General features: G+C 39.2%; 1 protein-coding gene across 14 annotated transcripts in view; it reads left to right on the top strand.

Annotated features, from left to right (window-relative positions):
* Window positions 1-24,258, top strand: part of TNS1 (tensin 1) — a 368,591-nt gene that overhangs the window by 145,568 nt on the left and 198,765 nt on the right. For 12 of the 14 annotated variants that reach the window (XM_087920518.1, XM_087920520.1, XM_087920516.1 and 9 more), the window contains exon 3: window positions 3,198-3,235. The exons of 1 other annotated variant lie outside the window; for it this stretch is intronic. In XM_087920518.1, the coding sequence (XP_087776644.1) occupies window positions 3,198-3,235 (38 nt within the window). Of the gene's footprint in view, window positions 1-2,673; window positions 2,811-3,197; window positions 3,236-24,258 lie in introns of those variants that run through there. One more of the 14 variants, XM_087920527.1, reaches the window with a different exon arrangement.

Below are 24,258 nucleotides of genomic sequence, written 5' to 3'. Positions count from 1 at the left end.
TCCCCTCCAGGGATGTCAGTGTGTCATCCCAGATCTCCTATTTTACAAAAGTTGGATAGTGATAGATAAAATAGAAGCACAATGCAACATAGCCACAAGTGTGTTTACTTAGTGCTATGAAGAAAAATAATAATTTGAACTGTTGACATTGCTTCTAAGGCAACACTGCATACAGGTAGTCCTTGGCTTTCAACCATTCATTTAGCGACTGTTCAAAATACTTACAACTATTGCAGCATCACCTTACAAACAGCTATTGTAGCATGATCAACATTTGAGTGTTTAGTAACTGGCATCTATTCATGATGTTGCAGTGTCCTGGAGTCACGTGATCACCACTTGCCATCTTCCCAGCCAGCTTCCAACAAGCAAAGTTAACATGGAAGTTGGAGTCCCTTAACAACTACACAATTCAGTCAACAACTGAAGCCAGGAAAAAAGTTGTAGAATTGGACACAACTTATGTAGCAACCCCTGGCTTAGCGACAGAAATGTCGATCCCAATTGTGGTCATAAATCAAGGGCTACCTTTATTAGTTGTGCTAAGTTTCTACAAAATGCAATCAATTTCAGCCGTCATGTTTCGAGCAATGTTTGCTTAAAGCAGAGTTCCCCAACTTTTCCAGCTTTGTGGACCGGTGGGGAGGGGGAGAGAGAGAGGGGACAATTTGGTGCAAGTGATGGGCAAGTGTGTGTTGCCCGCTTCTCACACAAGTGGGGATGCAGGTGTGCGCTCACCTGCCATTTCTGCGGCCCGGTTCTGAACCGCCCCTTGTAGTGGGTCATGGCCTGAGGCCCCCTAGGTTAAAATAAATAAACAGAAATAGGAAATATTGGTTATTAATAATCATGCCCCAGTTTCATGGCTTAAAATGAATGGGAAAAATTTGTTGTCGGGCTGAATCCATAAGGAAGTTTGATGAGACAAAACCTTACTGTATTTCACTCATTGCTGATCTTCCCTGAGTACAGACCAGTTCAGGTCTGGTAGCAGGAATTGACAATGTTGATATTGCATGTTGGGGTGCCAGGGAAACTTGCAATACAAAACTTGTTTTCTCTTTAACAGGGATTGGCCAAAATGTACTTAGTTCTTTAACGTTTAACTTGTTTATTTGAACTGTTGGCTCAGCACCTTCAAACTGGGGTAGCATCCAGCATTGCACTGGTAGAATGGAATGTGTGGAATCCCTCTGGCTTCCAAGGGTTCCTGAAAAGCCTTTCCTAAGGTTTCTGGACCCACCTTTAAGGTATGGATGAAATGAGGCAGCCTGTGGGGGTAAGGAAAGCTCTGAAAACCAGGCAGAAAGTCTCCCCATAGAAGATGTATCTGCCTGATTTGGGGGGAGGGGCATTCTTTCTGTGGACTTTGTGTGCAATTCACCCGCTTCAAGGCCTTCTGTTGACTTTGCCTGAAGGCAGATTTTTATCAAATGCATATTTGATGTGAATAAATCCAAACAATGAGGTGTGTGTGTGTGTGTGTCTGTGTGTCTGTGTGCATGTGCGTGCATGCCCATGCATTGTCATGCTATGCATTGTTGTTAGAGAGATTCCTCCCTGTCACTCAGCTAATGTTCCTAATATTTTTGCTTCTTTTTGTCTGACCGTCGCCTAGAAAGGTTAGCACAAATGATATTTGGTTATTTAAGTAGGACTTTCTGAAGTAATGAAATAATGATTTCTTCTCCTCCTCCAGTAAATTAGGGTACCCAATTTAGCTGAAGTTGAAGCCATACTGTTAATTGAGTCCTTGGAGTTCTATACTTTTTCTGATCAAGGATTGTAATTCTGTCACTAAGTCAATCAATCAATTCCCATTCAGGAGGTATGTGGGAGAACTCTGACTCCCACAGCTTTCTGTGAGCATTGGGGAGGGCTGGGGAAGGTGAAGAAAAAAAAATACCTGCAAATTTCTTGTGTTACTAGAACTCCCAGTTTGGGTTCTGGAAGATTTAAGAGATAAACTGGGACTCCAGAACTTGAGTATTTTTTTTGTAACTTGTTTGTCCCAGACCTATTTCCTTGTTCAAAGTTCTTTTACTTCTATAGGAATAGCCATTACCTGTAAGGTTTTTTTTTGCGAGAATACAGATTAGATCACCACTCCTTTTTTTCTTTTCTTTAACGGGAATAATTTTTGTAATAAAATATGAATTTCAACTTTCTCTTCTGGTTGCCCAGCTCACACAATAGTTTCAGTGAAGCAAAGCTAGATGAGACTGTTGGGCTGAGTAAGTCATCTCTTTATTTTCAAACCTAGAGTTGAGAAGGCAAAGAACAATTCCCCTCTTTTTTCCCCCTCCTTCTCTCTCTCTCTCTCTCTCTTTTTTTTTTTTTCTGGTCGGGTTCCAAATCTATACAATCGAAAAGTGATGCTGCCTCCCAAGGAGAGGAGCATTGCCTGTACATTTTCGACATTCTTTCTGGAGTTAATGACTTAGAAACTTGACTCCCCAAAACAGGGAGGGCTCAGCCTACTGGTGTATGTGGATATGTATTTATGTGTATATGCATATGTGTGTGTGTGTGTGTGTGTGTGTAAAGTTTAGTCACGAAAGGGGGGGGGGAGTGTAAAGAGGAAGAAAATGCAGAGCCTCAGGGCAGCCTCTGACAGCGCAGTGGGCTGGCAGGCAGCTCCCAAACAATGTGCTTAGTATTATCTGCAAGATTGGAGTTGTCGGAGCGGGCTGGCTGCTGTGGCTGTACCTGTGCAGCCTGGGCTATCGTTGGCTAGGTGCCAGCGTGCCGAGAGGGTGATTTCCCCCCTTCTTTCTGCCTTGCCTGCCTCTCTCCCTTCTGCATACACGGTATGTAGCTCTTCTTACCCCCCACCTCCTTACGAGAGAGTCCTTAAAAAGAAAAAAAAAACCTGGAAACAGCTCCTTTGGTAACATAGTTTTAAGGACTTGTTATTGTTGGTGATTGTGTTGTGCTTCTTGATGTTGGTGGCTTGAAAGAAAATTGGAAGTGTGTGGAGGGGGATTTGCTCATCGGTTGCTCTCTTTCCCCCTCCCCAGGCTTCCGTTTTTTTCCCCTGGGTGAGGCCCCTTTTCTTCCCAGTTCTTGCATGTTTTGGTTTGGAAAGGCAAGATTTTTGATTTTAATTTCCCTCTTCTTTCATACCTTCCCTCCCTCCTCCCCTACCTCCCCTCCCTTCCCTCAACCCTGCTGCCCTTGTTTCTCTTTCTGCACAGGTTGCAAGCTATCCTGTCACAAGAAATGTGAAGCCAAGGTAAGAATGGCTTATTCTGTCTCTTATTGTCTTACAGCAACATTGTAGTTTGGGCTCCTTTTTTTCACTTTCTTTTCCTTTTCCGGGTGATGATGCGAATCTGCTTTGAAAAGCACCGGGATGAGGAACTGGCGGCTTCAGTGGCTAGCTTTTCCTCCTTCCTTGCACTTCTGTTGAATTCTAAAACGGCAATCAGGCGATCTGGCGATTGTTGTTCCAAGCACGGTTTGCCAACTTCTCACCAGATTTCAAAAGCTCTCCTTCCAAGTTATTTCAGGGCATTTCTGTTCTGAGATGTTGCAAGGAGAGCCATGTGCTTGCCTTGATATCTATTGCTTAAACAGTTAATGGGACTTTTGAAAAATTCCTTCCTGGTTTGGTTATGGCGGTTTGTCTAGGTTCCCCCCCGCTCGATCCCCATGTACACACACTCAGAGGCGGCACTGGGTTAGCAAGAGGGGTTTTAAAAGCTTTTAAAGGTGATCCATCTTTCCTTGTGGGAGGGCAAGGCTGTAAAATAAATGCACGAACCTGAGAATCAGCCCATCCTTCTCCTTCAAAGCAGGCAGTAAGATGCTTAGAGAAGATGGACTGGGCTTCAAGAAAATCCTTCTTTGCCTGCTGCATTCTATAGGACATCAGTTCAAGTTGGCTTCTCTTAATGTATCTCCTGAAGAGTGTGTTCTCATTTTTGTATTATGTTAATCCCCGTGATAACCTTCCTGCTTTAACGCACTGGGTACAGAGGCCAAATTCAAATCCGTCTAGAGGGCTCAAGGTTGATTTGAGCACTGGTCCTCTTGTCTCTCTCTTTGCTGGATTGCATGGCTTCTTAGAGATTAGACAGGTTCATGACAGCAGTTTCTTGCGTTTATCAATGACAACCTCAAAAGACAGAGATATTGAAGATATGATGTAATTTAGAATGGGGACAACAGCCAAGGTTAAACTGGGATGACCACATCCCAGAGTATGAGACTATGTCCACCAAATTCAATCCAAATATTTCAGAGTAACAGAGTTGGAAGAGACCCTGGAGGTCTTCTAGTCCAACCCCTTGCTCAAGCAAGAAACCCTATATCATTTCAGACAAATGGTTGTCCAATCTCTTTTTTAAAACCTCCAGCGTTGGAGCACCCACAGGTTCTGGAGGCAAGTTGTTCCACTGATCAATTGTTTTAACTGTCAGGAAATTTCTCCTTAGTTCTAGGTTGCTTCTCTCCTTCATTAGTTTCCATCCATTGCTTCTTCTCTTGCCTTCTGGTGCTTTGGAGAATAGGCTGACCCTCCCTTCTTTGTGGCAGCCCCTTAGACATTGGAACACTGCTATCATGTCACCCCTAGTCTATTTCCTTTTACTTCCTTAGACCCATCACAGAAGCTGATGCTACAAAGGGATTTTGAATGCCTGGACTCCTGCTGCCCAGTTTCCTGCATTTTTTTACAGTGTTGATTAAAAACTGATGGAAATATAGAGAAGAAGGCTAGTGCAGAGGCACTTTGGAAACTTCTTGGCTTCCAGCTTATGTAAAGCAGAGACGTACAAGCTGAAGTGCAGGGATACATGTTGCCTCCTAAATCCCCTTGTCTTTTCCTTTTCCTTTTCCTTGTCTTCTCTAAAAGTTGCTGTTGAATTGTAATATTTAATGTGTCATTTAATATATGAGAAATAATCTTTAATTTAATTTTTTAATTTTTTTTCTGTAGATTGCTAGCTTTTGACTGCCCCGCCCATTTATATATCTTGGCACCATCTATATTTTCTGAGCAAGCCCAGAACCAAATTCTGGGAAGGTCTTCAGGATAATGATAATTGCATAACCCTGAAGTAGAGATACCTGTCTGCATTGTCTTGGTGGTGAATGCCTGAACAGTGTAGTGGCTCAGTTTAGAAGATAATGCAGTAGCTACATCATTGAGTAGGGTGCACGATTGTGTTTTCCTTCTTCCATCTGATACTTTCTTCCTATATGTCCTTGTGAAGGGTGTTTATGGAAATGCCAAGATCACATAGTTTTCTGAGAACAAATTGCCTGATTCTGGTCTTTCATGCATGCTGCAATCTGTATTGTATATATATGTGTGGATGTACAAGGTCAAAGAAGAGGGAATGATGTGTTACTCCATGCTTTTGCCAGATCATTATTCCCCAAGACCTTTGCTTTTTCAGCCTGGATACCCAGTGATGTTTTTGCATTTTTCCTGACATAGCCAGGTTGATGATCGCATAAATCATGTTCTTGATTTCTTTTCTTGACATTTTCTTCTATTCTGTCCTGAAAATTGCACTTAAAAACTTTCTGTTAATAAGCATGTTTGCATATATTTCTCATTTAACTTAACTTTTTAATCTGATGCTTTCCAGATGTGCTGGATTACCACTCTCAAAATGTTATTGAATGTATTGCATATTGGTCTCAAAACATGTCGGAAGCTTTGCTCATGATGGCTGGGAATTCCAGAAATGATAATGTAACATGTCTAGAAATGCCAGGTGTACTAGCAGTATATTTGCCATTGTTTTCATATTTTTACTGAATTGTAAGCTGCCCTGAGTCACTTTGGATAGTGAGAAGAGTAGCATTTAAATTTCAAAATCAATTAATTAAAAACTGGTGCGTGGACTTAGTTTTATCTGCAGAGAGACTTCCAAAGAGAACACCCTTAATTTTACATGGGATATCCCAGGAAGATAACCTGTGGGTCTTAAACAGATTGTCTAACTTTTTTTATTTTTTTATTTTTTTCTTGTTTTTTACAAACATACCATTGTGTGAACAGTGTGGCACCAGAGTGCCTTACATTTTAGAACAAATATGACAATATTCTTCATATTTAATACAGTTGACAATCTTAATATTGATACACACATTTGTTAAATTGTAATCTTTCATTCTTTGATTATTCATCATTTCAATATCTTATTTTTGTGTCAATCTCCATATTCTGAATATTCCTCTTTTAACTACACATAAAATATTATTAATCATATTTGTGGTGTTTAACAGACTTATATAATTCTAATAAAAACTCACCAATTTATATTGGCTTATAATTTTCCATTACCCTTTCTGATTTTTAACTATGCCACTATTATATTTAAAAATATCCCCTTTCTAATCACATGGAGTGTCTAACTTTTTGAATGAGCCATGGCAAGATGGATACGTTCAATGTGGTTAGTAGAAAACTTTGAAAACCTGAGACAGATAGCCAGGTTTAGTTCTGGGATGTGATCAGATAGCTTTTTACAGAAGGAATGCTAAGAATATTGAAGAAGTTGCATAGATTCTAGAAAGGAAAGAAGAAGTGCAAAATTCCTTTGAACTAGAAATTGTCTTCTGAGATGTAGCAATATCTCAAGCTTTGTGTCACCCACACATTTTATAAGTTTCCCTTCTATCCCCTCATTTAAATAATTTAGGATGTTGTTGAAAAATACTGGGTTCAGGTCAGAATCTTTAGTTATCCTACTGATTATCTCCCTCAGTGTGGAAATAGACCCATTGTTCAGCCAACTTGGGGCACCATTTGACTGTGAGACCATCCATCCTACAGGATCGATAAATTTTGTTTCTGGAGAGCAAATACTTATCATGAAAGAACAATATATGATTGCCTTGTTACTAAGGAGCTGTGGTGGCACAGTAGTTAGAATGCAGTATTGCCAGCAGTTTAATTCTCATCAGGCTCACGGTTGACTCAGCCTTCCATCCTTCTGAGGTTGGTAAAATGAGGACCCAGATTGTTGGGGGCAATACGCTGACTCTGTAAATTGCTTAGAGAGGGCAGTGAAGCACTATGAAGCAGTATATAAGTCTGAGTGCTATTGCTACTAAAGGTCTGTGCTGTCAGTAGAAGGGAAGTTTGATTTCCCCACCTCCTAATTCCAAGCACTCATCACAGAAGCCTATTGGCACGATAAAGCCCAAAATCTAGCACAAAAGTTTTTAGAATTCTTGAAGATGAAAATGTTTCCATTATGGTAACCACAGGAGCAATGGTAATACTAGCAATATATTATTTTCCATTTTTAATGAGGAGGGGGAAGGGAAACATAAACATAGGATTTATTTAGCATTTCCTCTGGCTACCAAGTATTTGGTGGATTGACAATTTTTTGAAGTCAGCCTGAAATCGTAAACAATAAAATTTTGCAGAAAGTTTCATTTTGAACTGCCACAAGTTCAGTACTTGATCATAAAGTGGTTCACTTTGATATTTTGGGAAATATTTCAACCAGTAAGAGCTAGTCCAAATTTGAAATACTCTGTTTCAAGCTCAAAACACAAAAATGTTCAATACAGTAATCTCATACTTGATGCAACATTTTTGTCCTTGAGATGCTCAAAATAATTTGAAATGAAACATTTTGTGGCATACAAAGAAGCACTGATTGGCTAGTGAGCATCCTGAATGCTTCAGAAATTCCCAGACCTGTAAACTCATCCTTGCTGATGACAAATGGCCCTGAAAATTGACAAAACAAAGCATATGAATCTTGCATATGTTTAAAATTTGATTCAGAAGGTTGTTTGTTACAAGATGTGAAAATCAGAATTTGATTTGCAATACTGCCCTATTTCACGACTAGATGGATTATTATACTATATAAAGCAATACTATACCCTAGGCAATTTGAATTTTAAATTATAAAATGTAAATTAACTACTAACTAATCAGTTTATGGAAATCTCATTTTTCCCCCAATGTGGGACAACAGCATGTCTCTTCTCACCAGTGATAGCCACTTGGTCCTCTAGGGTTCTAATAAAAATATTTCCATCTCAAGATATTATTTGGCCTTGGAGGGAGATCCTGTTTTGGCATCTGCTAGATTGTATGAATGCTTGGAACTTTTACAATCTGTCAGAGAGATTTTAATCGCCAGTCTCATTATTAAAAACATTACATTTTCCCTGAATACTAGAATATTCAACCAAGGGCTTTATATTTGGCTGTATATATGTTTTTGTGAGTTTAAAAAAAATCCAAAGCTTGAGTCAAAATGAAACACTCATTATATGCAGAAGAAAAGCATAATCATTCATTCAGGTAACTATCACAGGCTATTCTTGACAGGCTTAGAGCCAAACAGAGCCAGAGAGAAATGAGGTTAAGCTATAAAATGAGAATCTTAAAAAGTATATAGTGTATAATATAGAAGGGAGTCCTGAAATAGTGGAACTAGAAGGCAGGACATTTGTTAAGAACTCACAAAGGAGACAGAGAGCCACAAAATAATGATTGAGTATACTCAATAACCACAGAACGTTTAATGACATTTTGCGGGGAGTCTAGTGGGGTTGGTTAGAGGCATAAAAATGAGTTGCATGAATGAATGGATTTGCTTCAATTCCTTATATTTTGTAGTAATCTGGAAGAGGATGTGGTCAGTTCATTGGAACAGTTGTGCAGAAACACATCCGCTGAGGAATATGGTAGAAGCTTTTATAGTGAGTCTCCTGTGGGTTTCAATATCAAGATTTACTGTATATCTACATCTATGTTATACTGAAAATCAGGAGAGAGAAAAGAGTGAGATATTCAGTCAAGATGTACCTCTTCACGGTAGTTTGTAAATTATAACTTCTTTTTTAACGTGGGTTTGTGCATTAGAGTAAGCCAAACAAACAAACAAGCCTCACTGTGTTATGAGTTAGCATAGCAGGCAAATCAGGTAATGTTAAGGAAATAGAATGTTCATTTTGGCTTTTGAAAGTCACCAGTGAGTTATATTGACAATGCTCCTCATAGCATTTCTAACTAGAGACTCAAAACTGGAAACACCATCAGAATAGAAGTTTCATAATACCAACCACGCAAGGCATAATTTTACAGTTGTAGGTCCAAAATCAGATCTTACACTGAAATATGAGCATTTGAAGAATGGAAATGAATATTATGCTGAAGTAAATTGGCAGGAATTTTAAGGATTTCTGATTTCTTTGTCAATATGTTACATACATACTTGCTAAATTGTTTCCTTTTCAACTTTTGCTTATTGCTTATCAGTGATCTGAGCTCCGTATCAGCAAGCTTAGAACCTTGTTTGCAGAACAGAATGTTCTGTTCAAACCCACCTCTTATCCAGCTACTGTCATATTTTCTTTTGAGGATTGCACATCATATATAGTTTTCCCTTCATGATGTAAGTGCACAGAATTGAGAATGGACAGGAGAATGATATATGGCAAGTGTTTTTTCAACCTGGTACCACCTATAGTATTAGGGGTTTAATCTAAGCATTGTAGTTTTTGCATGTCTGGAGATTATTAAATTAAGGAAATTAATTTAATAATCTGTGTAATCAGGAATTACAGTCCCAAATTCTCCTACTGTGACCACTTCAGCCTTTACTTTTTTGTTCCTCCTTCAGGCTGTGGTACTTCTCCAGCTTCTCATACTCCTTTCTCATGTTACTGTCACTTGGCACAGCTACTGTATATCTGTCACTACCACTGCCTCTTGGTGTACTAGCACATGTTTAGTTGATTGGCCAGTACTACCTGTCTATCTGGATCTGGAAGTCCCACAGGATATCTTAGCCCTGTTATTCTCCACAACTATCTATAGCATCTCCTATTTGAGCTTGGGAAAATCCAGCCCATACACTATGCAGATATTCCTGTACACAATGCCAGTTTGTTGCATTGTTCAGTACATAAGATCCTATCTGTATCTTATACCCTGCCACTATGTGTTGGATTACCTCTGAGACTTCTCTGCATAGTTTCCACTTAGAGTCCTGTCTAGTATGACAGTCTATGGATCTAGTGTTTAGTGCCAGTGTTCTTGTGCTGCTATGGTCAGTGTCTCAGTGCTTTTTTAGGCCAGCCCTTTCCAGCCATTGGTAGGATTTATCAAAGTCTGCCACCTCAGCTGTTTGCCATTGGTACATCCCATGCAGGGTCTTGTCTTGACATGGCACTTTCTCTTCTTGATCTTCTTCCGATGTCTCCTGCTACCTCAGGCATTCTCTCAGCAGCTCATCTTTGGATGCCAGCTTACTGAGGAGATGCAATTGTACTTATTCCTTGATGCTCTGGGAGTTGTACTGTTGACTTTGAACAGAGCCAGGTATTCATAGATCCATTGTGTGTGGCATTGAGTCATAACTTTCCTGTAATCAATGAAGACTAGGTCTTGTCTAGACCATCAGTCTTGGGTGACTGCTTTTCTAAAATAAATGGGTGTTTTGAGCCTCTGGTGTTTTGCTCATTTACTAGTTCATATGGTTCTAGACTAGAGCTTTGTGGCTAGGACTTTTCATGTTAGGAGAAGGCAGGTTATTGGCCAGTAGTGAGACAATGCTGTTCTCTTTTGAGTGTCTTTCATGATCAACACTGCCTTTCCTTGGGTGAGCCAGTCTCAGTGGGAACCCTTTGCTAACGGCTGGTTCATCTGTGCTGCTAGATGCTCATTTGTCTTGATTGTGTAGCAGGGTATCTCCAGGCTTATGGCAGCTGTAGTATCAGTTCATTAATTTGAATTATCATGGTAGTAGGGATTGTGGTGACAGCTCTATTGGCATCTTCTGGCATACTGTCTGATGGTACTTCTCCAGTGACACTTGGTAATTGATCTTAAGGGTTGACTGAAACTAATTTATTCATGATCTTATGCCTCATATCAGCTGCTGTGCTCCTTAATGGAAGGGATGGCAGTGACGTTTCATCTTCAGATGTTGGCTCCACATCTAGTTGTTGTTCAAGGTCTTCTTGTGTCTAAGATGTAATATATAGTTGGTCTATCTCAAACTCTGACTCAAATTTGTAAATCTGATCTTACGAAGCTTCTCCTCTGGTAATACTGATTTGCAAACTAGGGCATACATAACCTTTGCTAGACCAATACTTGAATACAGCTCTGCTGTCTAGAATCTGCACTGTATATCAGACATTAATACAATAGAGCAAGTCCAGAAGTATTTTACAAGAAGAGTACTACACTCCTCTGTTTGCAACAGAATATCCTACATCACCAGACTTGAGATTCTAGGCTTCGACAAACTTGAACTATGCTGCCTAAGATTGGACTTAAGCATAGTACATAAAATCATGTTACGACGTCTTACCAGTTAATGAATATTTCAAGGCGTGTGCTTAAGTGCACAATCATGCCTACCATCCCTGTCCTATTGTCCCCAATTATTAGTTCCTATTTCATGTATTTAAACTTATGTTTATTCTTATTTTTATTATATTGTAACCGTTTGACTAAATAAATAAACACAAACAAACAAACAAACTCCCTCTTCCTCTGTTGGAGCATTGGGTAACTAGCTGATTCTCAGTTAACTGTGAATGCAGGACTTCTGTTCATCCATACTTCCCTTATATGTTTTTTACTTCCCCCTTTATTAGGTGTACTGTTGTAGTAGCATCCCATCAATTCCAGGTTCTCTGGTTTCATCCATGTATAGCTTGTTCCAGTAGCCCATTTATCATGAGATTGTCCTGGCCAACCAATGGAACAGCTTGCTCCAGAAGTTGTGGAAGCATCATCACTTGAGACTTTCAAGAAGAGATTGGACTGCCACTTGTCAGAAGTGGTGTAGGGTCTCCTGCTTGGGCGGAGGGTTGGACTAGATGACATACAAGTTCCCTTCCAACTCTGATGATCTATTATCTGGTTCCCCAATATCTGGTACACCTTGCTAATCTGGGTGATGTCCAAGTCAGCATGAATTTCATTCATGTCATTTTGGGTATGAATATCCAGTAGGCAGGTGGTTAGGGAGGCTTTGCTCAAGGACTCCACTGGTATGGTAGATACTAACTGGGATTTGAATATGTATCATTTCCACAGTCAGCCCATGATCAGGCCTTTGATGCAAAACTTGAACTTCAAACTGAGCTTTTCTGGTAGAAAGAGATGTTATCTGTCTTTCTGTCTGTCTATCATCTATCTATGAAAAAAATGTGAGGTCCTCTGAGTGTATTCCTTTGATCCCAAACAAAAGCATTTCAGGAATAATAGCATTTTGTAATTTGTCTTCATGGCAGTGTTCCTTGGACAGGTAGAAATGGAAAATAGAAACGTTTGAGTTGAAGGCATTCAGGATCGATTAGAAGAGTTTGTAGTTCTGTAGGATCCAAAAATGTCTCATTTGTTAATATATTCCTGGAATGGGGAAAACTGATATGAAACCTGCAATTTAATTTAATTTATTTCTCTCCTATTGGTCACAGTGGAGGAAAGGAGGGAAGAAAAGATGAAAGGAATTCCCTCTCTGAGTTTGCAAGGGCATAAAAATCATGGCTAATCCATCACTTTATCTGTCTTTTCCTTTCTGGTATATTAAAGCCCTAAACTCTACATTAGAGCCTCAAGTTCTACATAAAACATATACAGAGAAACAAAAATAATCATGATTATGATAATCTAAAAGCATATTCTTGCATACTCTCCTAGAATAATTATTCCCGAGTCCTCATCTACTGGTCTTTTGTTTTCCTTCTGAATCACATAATGTGATACTTCTTTCCTAGTGTTTTCACCATTTTTTTGCCTGAGGTTCATTTAGATTCTTTTCAGTATTTTTCAGCAACAAATCCCCCACAAATAGTCATTTCATATCTGCAGCTTCATAAAATTCCCTGTACTTTAAAATAACATATAGTATATGATGATATAAAATATCACTCTCCCAATGTCCTGTTAAATTACCCTGTTAAAGGTAATTTCTTTACCTGAGATGGATCTAATATTTGCATACATTCCAGATGAATTCCTGATAAAGACACATACCTTCATATCATGTTTTATGGATGACATAATGGATTGTGAAAGTTTTATGCTCCTCTCCAAATGCATTATAATTGCTTTTTTGCAGATCTCAACTGATGATTGTAATCCAGAGATAAAAGGCAGAGCTGCAGAAGAGCTGTAGACTGAAACAAAGATTTCTATTTATAATGTATTTACTTATTGCACATTTGCTTCTGATGAATAAGGTTGATATATTTTTGTATTACGTTAACAATTTTGAATATCTGTTTACCATACAGACAGCACATATCAATGTACGTATATGTGTGTATACACACAAATGCACACACACGCATACACACCGGTATATATTGTATACTCTGTGAAGTGAAAGACAGAATGCCTCCGCTACCTTTAATTGGCTGCTGAGAAGTTGAAGTCTTGCAGAGAACCTTCAGTTGATTTAGCAGTTACTTTGTTTTTGTCTCCATGACTAGTGGAAGCATCAGCGTAGAAATTAATATCCGTATGTTTGAAAAAAATTGAATAGCTTGAGTGCATGTGACAGGGCGAGTGACCAGAGAGGAGTACAACAAAACAAGACGGAGCTTGTTTTAAACATACATTAGAAGGATTTTCCGCCTTGTGTTTTTATCTTAATTCATTCAAAAAATAAATAAATCATAATCCTTTAGTATTATTTTCTAGAAGGTCTGCCCCATACCTAAATTTGATCAACCATCTTCATAGGAAATATAAGAATGATACTGTTGGAACAAATTTAATACAGAGGTTGGAATGGTGGACTAACATTGGGTAGAGTCAGGTTCAAATATGTCCTTAGTTGGTGGTTTGAATCTTTTCTTCCCTTCCCCTTCCCCTTTCTCTCCTTCCTTCCTTCCTTCCTTCCTTCCTTCCTTCCTTCCTTCCTTCCTTCCTTCCTTCCTTCCTTCCTTCCTTCCTTCCTTCCTTTTCAGACTGCCTTAGCATCTGAACCAAACAAGTATATACTGCATAATATATATCTTACAAAATATACAAATATTTTAAGAGGTACTTGTTCCTTTTCTTGATTTTATAGATGTTTCCCAAACTGGGGCCTTCCAGTTGTGTGAGAACATCTCAATGGTCATGTTGGAGGGTACTGAGATAAGGAAAGTTGGCATATCACATCAGACAGAATTAACAAGCATAATGCAAATTTCCTCAGAAAACTAGATTTAGAAATGCCTAGCTGGGAGATTGGAAATTTGTCACTTGCAACATGAGGGAGAGAATTTACCAATTTAATTATTTGTCTTATGGTTGCCTTTGAGTAATGGTGGTCCTATGTTACATCATCCTTGTTGCAGTAATATGAGTACCTGTTATATGGAGATGGGCATTAAAGCCAGCTTGGAGATGGCATCTGGCACATGCATTGGGGGGCATTTCTGATGATTATAACCTATTTTCTAGCTTTTCCAAATCTGCACATTAAATGACTGGATTATGAGCGAATTTTTAAAAAAAGACAAAATTGCTTCAATTAAGCATTAATATATTATATTCCTTGAAGCTCTAACAGTCCATTAACTTAATGCATTTGAACTCAATTTTGGCATTATGTTTTTAACCACTGATACATTATTCATGCTTTGACATATTCTCATCACCTTAGCCTGCAAAAATATTATGCTGAAATAAATTTGACTTATTTCAATGGAATGATTTTCCTTGTGCTGTAATGGCTTATGATCATATCCTTTCGATATATTTTATTTAAAACTGAATATAAGTGCTTGTGTTTCTGTAGATGCAATTGTCACGTGCCCTCAAAAGTTAAAGTATAACTTCAGTCTTTCTCAGTCTGATACCTGCTAGATTCATTGGATTATAACTCTTATAATTCTCAGAGATCATGACCCTGCTGGTTGCAAATGTTGGAAATTATAATCTAACATTCCTGGGAAGGGCACATTGATCCAAATGGGCTTTTAAATCTCTAGCATAGAAAGTGCAGTAAGTACTCATTGATAGCCTAAGATAAGGAGAAATTTTCTGACAGTGAGAACAATCAACCAATGGGACAGCTTGCCTTTGGAAGTTGTGGGAGCGCCATCACTGGAGGCTTTCAAAAAGAGATTGGGCTCCCATTTGTCAGAAATGGTCTAAGGTCTCCTGCTTAATTAGATTAACTCTGTTAATCTAATCTTGTTGCAAAACTATTTACAGGGGTTTTATGCATTGCTGGTAGGACAGGTCTGGCATGCCTCACCTTTCCCTCCATTTTTCTCCCATTGGCTTTGCGTTGGTCTAGTCTCCAATCTTTCACCTTTTCTTTCCTGGCCACCACATAGCTGCCTGTGTCCTTGACTTCAAGTATAGAATATTCAACTGGTCTGCCCAAACCTTTGATTCCAATTCCTTCTTTTCTCCAACCTCCCCCTTGGTATGACATGAAGTTCTTCAAATACAGTTTATTTAATCAGGCTATCTAGCTCTTTCCTCAATCTTACAGAATCATAGAATTGGAAGGAGCCTCAGATCGTCTTGTTCAATCCTCTGATGATGTGGAATCTGCTAAAACATTTCAGAGAGATATCTGTCCAGATTCTGTTTGAAGAGCTTCAGAACAGAGAACATTTTTGTGAGAAGCATGGTTAACAGCTCAAGAAATTCCTCTTTTTCTAATCTGAATCCTCTTCCTTATAGTTTCAGCTTGTTGTTTTGATCTGGCTTTCTAGAACTGTGGGTAGCAAGTCCATTCCCTCCTCTGTATAACAACTGTTTAGCTATTTGAAGACTGCTATCATATCTCCCCTCAGTTTTCTCCTCTGGAGACTAAGCATACCCTATTTTGTCAACTGCTCCTTTATTTTTGTTCCTCTCACAATTTTGCTTATTATCATCTAAATTCACTTCAGTGTTACACTGTCCTTTTACATTCTAATGGCCAGAATTAATTGGGCCTGACCAAAGCAGAGTAGAATAGGACAATTGTTTCCTATAGTATAGATTCTATACACTTGTTAATAATACATTCCCAGATAATATTTGTCTTTTAGCAGCTGTTTCACATTGTTAGCTCAGGTTCAGCTAATGAACTTGAACATTCAGTTCTTTTCACATGTATTACTTGTAAGCAAAGTTTTTCACATGTGTTACTTGTAAGCAAATTTGTTAACAGAACATGAAAGGAGCCCCCAACCAGGCGTCCCGTGGGCAACGGTGATGTCCTTTCACCCTTGAAGTGCCTTGGTGCTTCTGACACGAAAGCAGCATCTCAGATTTGTGCTTTTCATTTTTCTCTCCCCAGAAGTAGGACTTTACATCTATCCCTATTGAATCTCCTTCTCTTTGTACTAGTCCACTGTTAAAGCCTGTTTAGATCTTTCTGAATCTTCTCTTTGTTTTCTGGAACATTAGCTGTGTAGTTTTGTGTCATCTTCATATTGGGTGTTTGTCCCCTCAGTCCCTTGATCTTGGTCAATTATAAAGATGTTGAACAACACAAGGCCCAGTACATAGCTTTTGTGATGCTCCACTCATTGATACTGTCCCATTTCTGATGCAGAGTAAGTTCTGTATGCCATCTGGATGTAGTCGTTCAGGCATTTATGAATCTTTTAACATTTGTATCATCTAACCCATATTTTACCATTTTTATTATGTTATTATGAGAACATTTATTGACAATTTATTGTTTATTCTATAGTATTTCCATTGCATTCTCCAGATCTATTAAGCTATAACTTGGGGTGGGGGGGTGGGGAGAGAAGAGATAAAGCAAAAGAGAGAGTTTGGCATGACTTATTTATAATCAACTTCTTAATTGTTGCATTCCAGTCCAAGAACTCACCCATATGTTGTTTAATAATTTGCTCAGCATAGGCAACAAGTGGCAGATCTGTAATTTAATGGGTTCTCATCTTTTCTTTTCTTGAAGACAGGGTCATCCTTTTTCTTCCTTTGCACTTGGGCCTCATTGGTTTTTGGAGGGACCAGAGGTTCTTACTATCTGTACTTCTCTGAACTAGCTATGCTAGTTCCTTGGGTACCCTGGGATGTAAGTCATTAGGACCTTGGAGACCGCAACTCATTTAAATTAATTAAGGGTTCTTTTATCCCCTCCTTATCTTTTCAGGTCTGCTGTTTCCAATAGTAGGATAATGGCAGTTAGGACTGTTCCTTTTGAGAAACAAATAAAACATGAATTAAAATGTTCTCCCTTCTCACTATCACTTGTTATGAATTCACTCCCTCCTCCTTGCAGCATGCCTGTGGCCTCTTTATTTTCCCTTTTCGTTCTGATATATATATCGTTTGGGGCATTTTTTTCAAGCTTCTGTTCAGTAACTTTTTTGACGCAATCCCTATACTTGCTTAGTGACTTTCTTGTACTTTTTGGGGGTCATGTATATTTGCTATAAATCTTTCTTTTGCTTTCTCTTTTAGAGAATTGGGTGCGTATCCACACTGGTTGCTTTAGAAGTTGCTTGTTTTTCTGTGGTAAGCATTGTTTGCCACTGCACCTTCAGTACATCTGAAGGGCACCCTTTGGCGGAGGCAACCTTAAATACAAATAAAAAAGCTGAATTTTGTGTTTGATCCTTATTGACGCCTTCTCCTTTGTAGAAAGATAAAGATCACCTCTCTTAAGCCTTTGTGACATGGCCTGCCCCTTTCTCCTTTCATTGCTTTTACTATAATAGCTGCTAACAATTCTTTGTTGCTTTCAGGAGCTGCTGCTATTATTCTAATGCCAAAACCTTTTACTATAGTCACCATGTTGACAAGGATTGGAAATGGTTTCATGCGCTGGCAGCTGCTGAAAGAAGGTGCACATTTTTAGAGAAGCACATTCCAATGCTAAGTTTAAGCACCTGGGGGAGTCCACAGCTCCACCATCAACTTCTAGGGATGCTTTGGCAGGAAGTGTCTTTCCATGCTCTTATGGAAAAAGCCTCTTACATAGTTGTAAAGAGGAGCTACCATTGTGAGAATCATTTTTTTAAAAACTTAAGAATGGACCACCAAACTGTGTTGACATTTAAGGATATGATTTGTATTTGTCGAGCACCAATAGCATATCTGGAATTTTACAGAGTGATACAACAAAGACAATTTACAATATAAATTTTAGAAGTAAGCAGTGGGGAAGTAAGGATGAATTAATGTTAAGTGCACATAAATTCATTGGATCGGCTGCATATACAAAGCTGATAATTCTTAGAAAAAAATGTCGACATCAATTGTTTATTCTTCTCCTTTGTGTGCCATTCTCCTTCTCCGTAGCCTAGGGTAGCAAAATGTGAGATCATTTGACTATACTTCACAATACAGTGGAACCTTGGGTCACAACCAAAATCCGTTCCGGGACTTTGGTCGCAACCTGATTTGGTTGTGACCGGAAACAAGACTGACTGTGCATGCATGGACAAAAAAAATGGTGTAGAAGGGGAAATTGCCGTGGAAAGGGAAATCGCCACGGCTATATTTGATTGCCACCTGAGGATCTGTTCACGACCAGAAGCAACAATTTTCTGACATTTTTGGTCATCATCCAATTTGGTGGTGAACAGAAGTGTTCGTGTAGTTCTTTGAAGTAGGACAGGTGGAGTGATTTCTACTTGTCAAATTAAATGTGGAATTGTATGTACTCATTCAAATGGCAGTTATGGTAGTTTGATTATTGGATTTATATTTTTGTTTCCTGTCAGTACAGAACATTACACTGACAAGATTCATATATGCTAATCCATAATTTGTTTAATTTTGGCTTACTGATTAAATCATGTTTGGCCACATTTACACAGTGCAGTGTGTCATTAATCATAGTTTACAAATCTCAACGACAGGTTCGCAAAACATACTTAATCCAAATCAGACCACACAGTAGCTTAGTATTGTATTTGGCCCTATCTGGTACTTAATGCTTTATATTAAATATCATTGGTAGGAAATCTTTGGAAATACTTCCTTTTTCTGATCTGATCTCTAAATATATCATGCCTACATTCGTTTTTAAATTGTCTTCATTTTTTTTTTAAAAAGCTCAATTTGTGCGCCCCCTGCTCCCCATATATCTCAGATTATGTGACAAGTTTCTACCATACTGTATAAACAGGGATAACTAAAAAGGATATTAACTTTTGGGGTGGAAAATTAAAATAACCAAAATGTGAAGAAAGAGTTAACAGTCCAGCTATACTTACTTGGTATTAGACTGAGGTTTACGTTTAGATTAGTTTTAGATTAAGGTAAGAGTAGAAAGCCCAAGGTAGGTATTCAGACATGGTCAAGGTCATCCTGGCAATTTATGGCTTAGCTGGCCTTTCAAAGCACATGCTTTCATTGCCAAGGTCACCTTTTATGTGTTTAAACCAATGCGTTTTTCATTGCTAGTAATGTTCTGCCTGTCACATGGCTGGAATCTATTAAATGCTCATGTCTTTTGTTTGTACTTTGTTTTAAAAAGGATTCTGTATTTGCTTTACTTATATTTCATAGCTTTTCATATAAAGGGCAGTGCTTATAATACAGTATACTTGGAGAACAGAAGGTAGGGAGAATTCATGAGAGAAAAGGAATGGGGACAGAGGTGAAATAAATAATTATTGGATAAATATCTAAAACAAGTTTAAGTTGCGCAGTTTACTCTCTTGGTAGGGGCTAGAATTATAGTTGGATGTTCGGTGAGGTGAGCACCATGGTATCTGAGGGACTGCCTCTCCCTGGGGGAATTGGTTCATCTTACCATATCAGATAGGGTAGGTCCCTTCCCTGAAATGTTCCCATCTAATGAGGCCTTGGAAATGTGCCTTTTCTGTGATTGCTCCTACCTTATGGAACACCTTTTTCCTCAAGGTACTGCCCCACTCCTTTACACCTCCAGAAGGCCATCAAGATCTGTTTTTCTTTTTTAACCCAGAGGTTGGAGGGAGAATAAGGATGTTTGGGGATGCTTGTTAAAAAGATGTTGAGGTGCTGGGTTGTGGTTTATGATTTTATGTTTTTTTTTATATAGTTCAGGATTTTACTGTGGTTGTGAGCTACCCACTGTTTTAAGATGGGCGGCTCTACAAATCCTATAACTGAATGAATGAATGTGACTACAGTCTTTCTTGGGTTTTGAATGGCTTGTTGGGCATTCTAATGTAATCCTTTTGTGACTGGTGATGAATACTGAGAGCATAAAGAGTGCATAAGGCTGGAAGTCTGGGTTCATAGACTTTTAATCAGAGAACAGAATTACCAAGTTTAGCATTCTTAGAGAAACTTTTGTTTTCGTCATTCTTAGACAAAATGCACAGCAAGACTTAAATCCATTTTCGCCACCTTTCTTATTGTCATTCTTTAATTTTTGCTCAGTCCTGAAAAGGGCCACTGTAGATGTGCCTCTTGAAGAAGTAATGCAGGAAGCACTTGAATTCCTTAGTTGCTTTTACCCCATTCCTCTTCCTCAAGTTAATGACTGCACATTTCTGAGGCCTGGTGCTGAATATACAAGAAGCCCTTAATACAGCTACATGATGCTAGCTTTATTGTAGAACCTAAGCTATCACAATGAGGTTAGACCAATCTATTTCCTGAAATTATATCTAGGGAATAGAATGAGGCCCCCAAGAAAGAGAAATGTGGCTGTGCCTGGCATAGAATACAAGTGATTTATGTTGTTGTCTGATTATTTGATTTCCATTTGGTGCACATTTCTCTTTTCTTTCTCTAAGCAGGGTTAATTTATTATGAGTAGGATTCCCTCAGGAAATTTTGGATTCGAAGCATCTATTTAATGGCAGGCATTTCAAAAAGAAAAGCTCCTTTCCATGAATAAAACACACAATTTCTGTTTGAAGGCCTGGGATCAACTTCTGCTGAACAGTGCTGATGTTGTGGTGGATTTGTTCTGTTCTACATCCATATAAGGGAGCCAAATTTCCACACCAAGACAAGCATCATTTTAAGCATGAACTCAGATAGCGGGTCAGTTTGTGGTGCAGGATTGGATAAGGAAGGAAAGGAGATTAAGGCAGCAAAAAAAGATGAACAGGGATTTGTAGCTCTCTACAGATAACCAGCAATGAACAGCACCAGTTTATTTCACTGGAAAACTGACTCATGCTAGGATTTATTTCTGGTTTGTATTCATTTTACATTTTGCGTGACTGTGAATGATTAAACATCATTTTAAATAAATTCGACTGAAGCTAAGGCTGAAGTCCTGAATTCCTTGCCTTCTTGTGTTTAAATTGCCTGAAGATGTCAGGGCTAGAAAGGTAGCTTTAAAAAATAATAAAGAGGAAAAGTAAAATAACAATAAAAAAAGATTTGTAGAGGTATGTATCTAAATAAGTATACCAAGGTTCTGGAATAATTTGAAAAAAGCAAAGGGCTACTTTTTTTCTTTTCCAAAATGAAGCTATTTTATTAAGAAACAATAGCCTAGCAGCTTACTCTGCTAAGACATCATTATTTGTTTGAAAGTAAAGGTAGTCTGTATAGTTCTCTCCTGAGGTTTTTTTTTCTTTTGTTGTTGCTTTTCATCAGTGTCTTTTAAGAGTAAAGATTTTGCTTGACACATTTAATGAATACTACATTTTTTAAGATAACCAGCATGCCCTAGATCAGGGGTCCCCAATCCCAGGGCCGCAGCAGCCCACTATTGGGCCTTGAGCTGTTCAGAACCAGGCCATGGAAGTGGCAGGCGAGCTCAGAGGTGCATCACCACTTGGGTGAGCAGCAGGTGAGGGCATGTGCACAAGCTCCATTTGCGCAACAGGTGCGGCACGCTTGTGCAAATGGAGCTGTCTGTGTGTGCCTATCTGCCATTCAAGTGGACCCATCTCATCTCCCCCACCTGCCAGTCCGGAAAGCCAGAAAGGTTGGGAAACTGTGCCCAAGGAGATGTGTTGGGAGTTCTAATGTAGTGATAGGACGTTGCTTTAAGAGCTGGGATGGCGCAGTGGTTAGACTGCAGCATTGCAAGCAAACTCTGCCCACAGTCTGGAGTTTGATCCTGATGGGCTCAATCTTCCATCTTTCTGAGGTTAGTTAAATGAGGACCCGGATTGTTGGGGATCAAATTGACATCGTAAACTGCACAGAGAGTGCTTTAAAGCACCGTGGAGCTGTATATAAGTCTGTTATTGCTGTTGCTTGTTGCTTGCAATAGAATTACTGGGCTGCCCATAAAGTTGTTGTGTGCTATTCATAAAATCTTACCTCAGCATTTTAGCATCTCTCTCTCTCTATCTCCCTTTCCCTCTCTCTCTTCCTGGTCATATGGATATGAAGCTTCTCTCTCTTTTTTTTTATCTCCCTCCCTCCCTGCCTAACCCCATCCCTGTTTCCCAAGAGAGCAGCTCTCCTTGAATTGGCTTCAAACTTACTTGGCATTTGATTGCTAAAAATGCTGACATCTGGTCAGTGTTATGCTATAAACATTGTGAGATTGGTTATAAAAAGAAAGCAGGCCTCAGAAGCAACCAATTGGAATGAGCTGGAAGGGGGCAGAGGAGTTCTTGCTTATGACTTTTATGAAGGCAAAAGCATGGAACATTTGGAAAAGCCCATTTTGCTAAGCAAGTGTTTTGTGGAATTGTTCAGCTGTGGGGTTTACTTTCCTTTCCTACTCGGCCCAGAAAATTTTGGTTATGGGACCAGCTGTTATCCCTTGTAAGCAAGCATACATTTTTGGCCAGAATTTCATTTTGAAGCTTCATGAGATAATAGTATAGAACATAAGAGGTGAAGGTTGCTTCACCTATTATGGAGTTGGCCTCTTATCCCTTTGTCTCTCTTGCGGGGTTTTTGAATGAACAAATCTCTAGTTCTCATGAGCAACTCTAGGATAGCACTAAACTTGCTGCTTATATTAGGCACTTAAATTTCACGGAGAACCCAGAGGTATAAAGAATGGGTTATTGGTAGGATCAATACTGTGGGTTAGGGGAAAGAGTGGAATTACAAGAAAGTGATATTCTGAATCTCCTAAAAAGCTACTTCTTTTATTATTTCATAAGCTCCAAGGGCCATCCCACTAATTTCCACAAAAGCATAAGGAAGACTAAGCAATCCTTTGGCTTGTTTTCAGTCTACCATGATGCCAGCGCCCTGGCCTACTTAGTTCTTGAGGAGAGTTTTAGAACATCTGCAAAACAGTTGAGTTTTCAACTAACTCCTACTTGGTGTTCTTGTGCTCCAAGAGGTTGTTTGTTTGCTTGCAGATGTTTTGTTACTGGACTAAATAACATCTTTGATGCACTGTAGATGTCTGGTAACAAAAGGCCTGCAAGCAAACAAACAACCTCGAAGAGTATCCAAGAGTCCACCATGCAGCCCTGATCTACAGATATTCTCTTCTGTTGGTAATTCCCATTTATCGGCAGGGTCTCTGAAGTCACTAGATGTATCAGTCATTTGGAAAAGAGTCCCCAAAGTCTGTTTCCAAACAGGAAAGACAATAGAGGGCACTGAATATGGATTAAGGAACCAGTTTAGAATCGTCTAAGATCTTTATGTAAACAATAAAGTGTAAAAGCCTTCTTATGAATCCTATAAGTCTCTCCCTGCTATCAAAGCTTCAATGAAAGGAGGTAAAGTCCTCCACAATTCCAAAATCGTTACTAAATACAGGCAGTTCTTGCTTACGACCACCCCTGAGCCCCAAATTTCTGCTGTTAAGCAAGACATTTGTTAAGGGAATTTTGCTCCACCTTACGACTTTTCTTGCCACAGTTGTTAAGTGAATCAATGCAGTCAATAAGTTAGTAACCTGGTTGTTAAGTGAATCTGGCTTCCCACATTAACTTTGCTTGTCAGAAGGTCTCCAAAGGGGATCTCATGCCCCTGGGACACTGCAACCGTCATACGCTCGAACCAGTTTCTGAACATGATCATGGGGATCCAGGAAAGGTTGTTGTTCCGGACTAGCAGGCTCGAAAGCCTGCAACTCTGATTGGCCCGCGAATAGCCAATCGTGATTGGTCGCCATAGACTGATGCGATTGGCCAGTAAACGGGCTGCCGCGATTGGCCCTGCCAAGAGCGGCAAACTCAAATTGCCTTCATTGGCTGCCTAGCCACAGCCAGCCCTATATAAGGGGCTGCTGTGGCTGGGATATTTTGCTCAGATCTGAAGTCACTAATAAAGAGCTGTTGTTGCTATCTGAGTCTTGCCTCCGTTCTTGAACCATCCTCCCAGATCTAACAGTTGTAACTTTGAAAAATGGTCATAACTCACTTTTTTCAGTGCGATTGTAACTTTGAAGGGTCACTAAATAAACGGTTGTAAGTCAAGGACTACCTCTAACAGCAAAACCAAAACCA

Source organism: Pseudonaja textilis, chromosome 1 (assembly GCF_049901715.1).
Source record: "Pseudonaja textilis isolate UNSWEBS1 chromosome 1, rPseTex1.2, whole genome shotgun sequence".
In the NCBI taxonomy this organism is placed as follows: Eukaryota; Metazoa; Chordata; class Lepidosauria; order Squamata; family Elapidae; genus Pseudonaja; species Pseudonaja textilis.
Note: the sequence above shows the minus strand (reverse complement) of the source record. Positions and strands in the feature narration are given on the sequence as shown.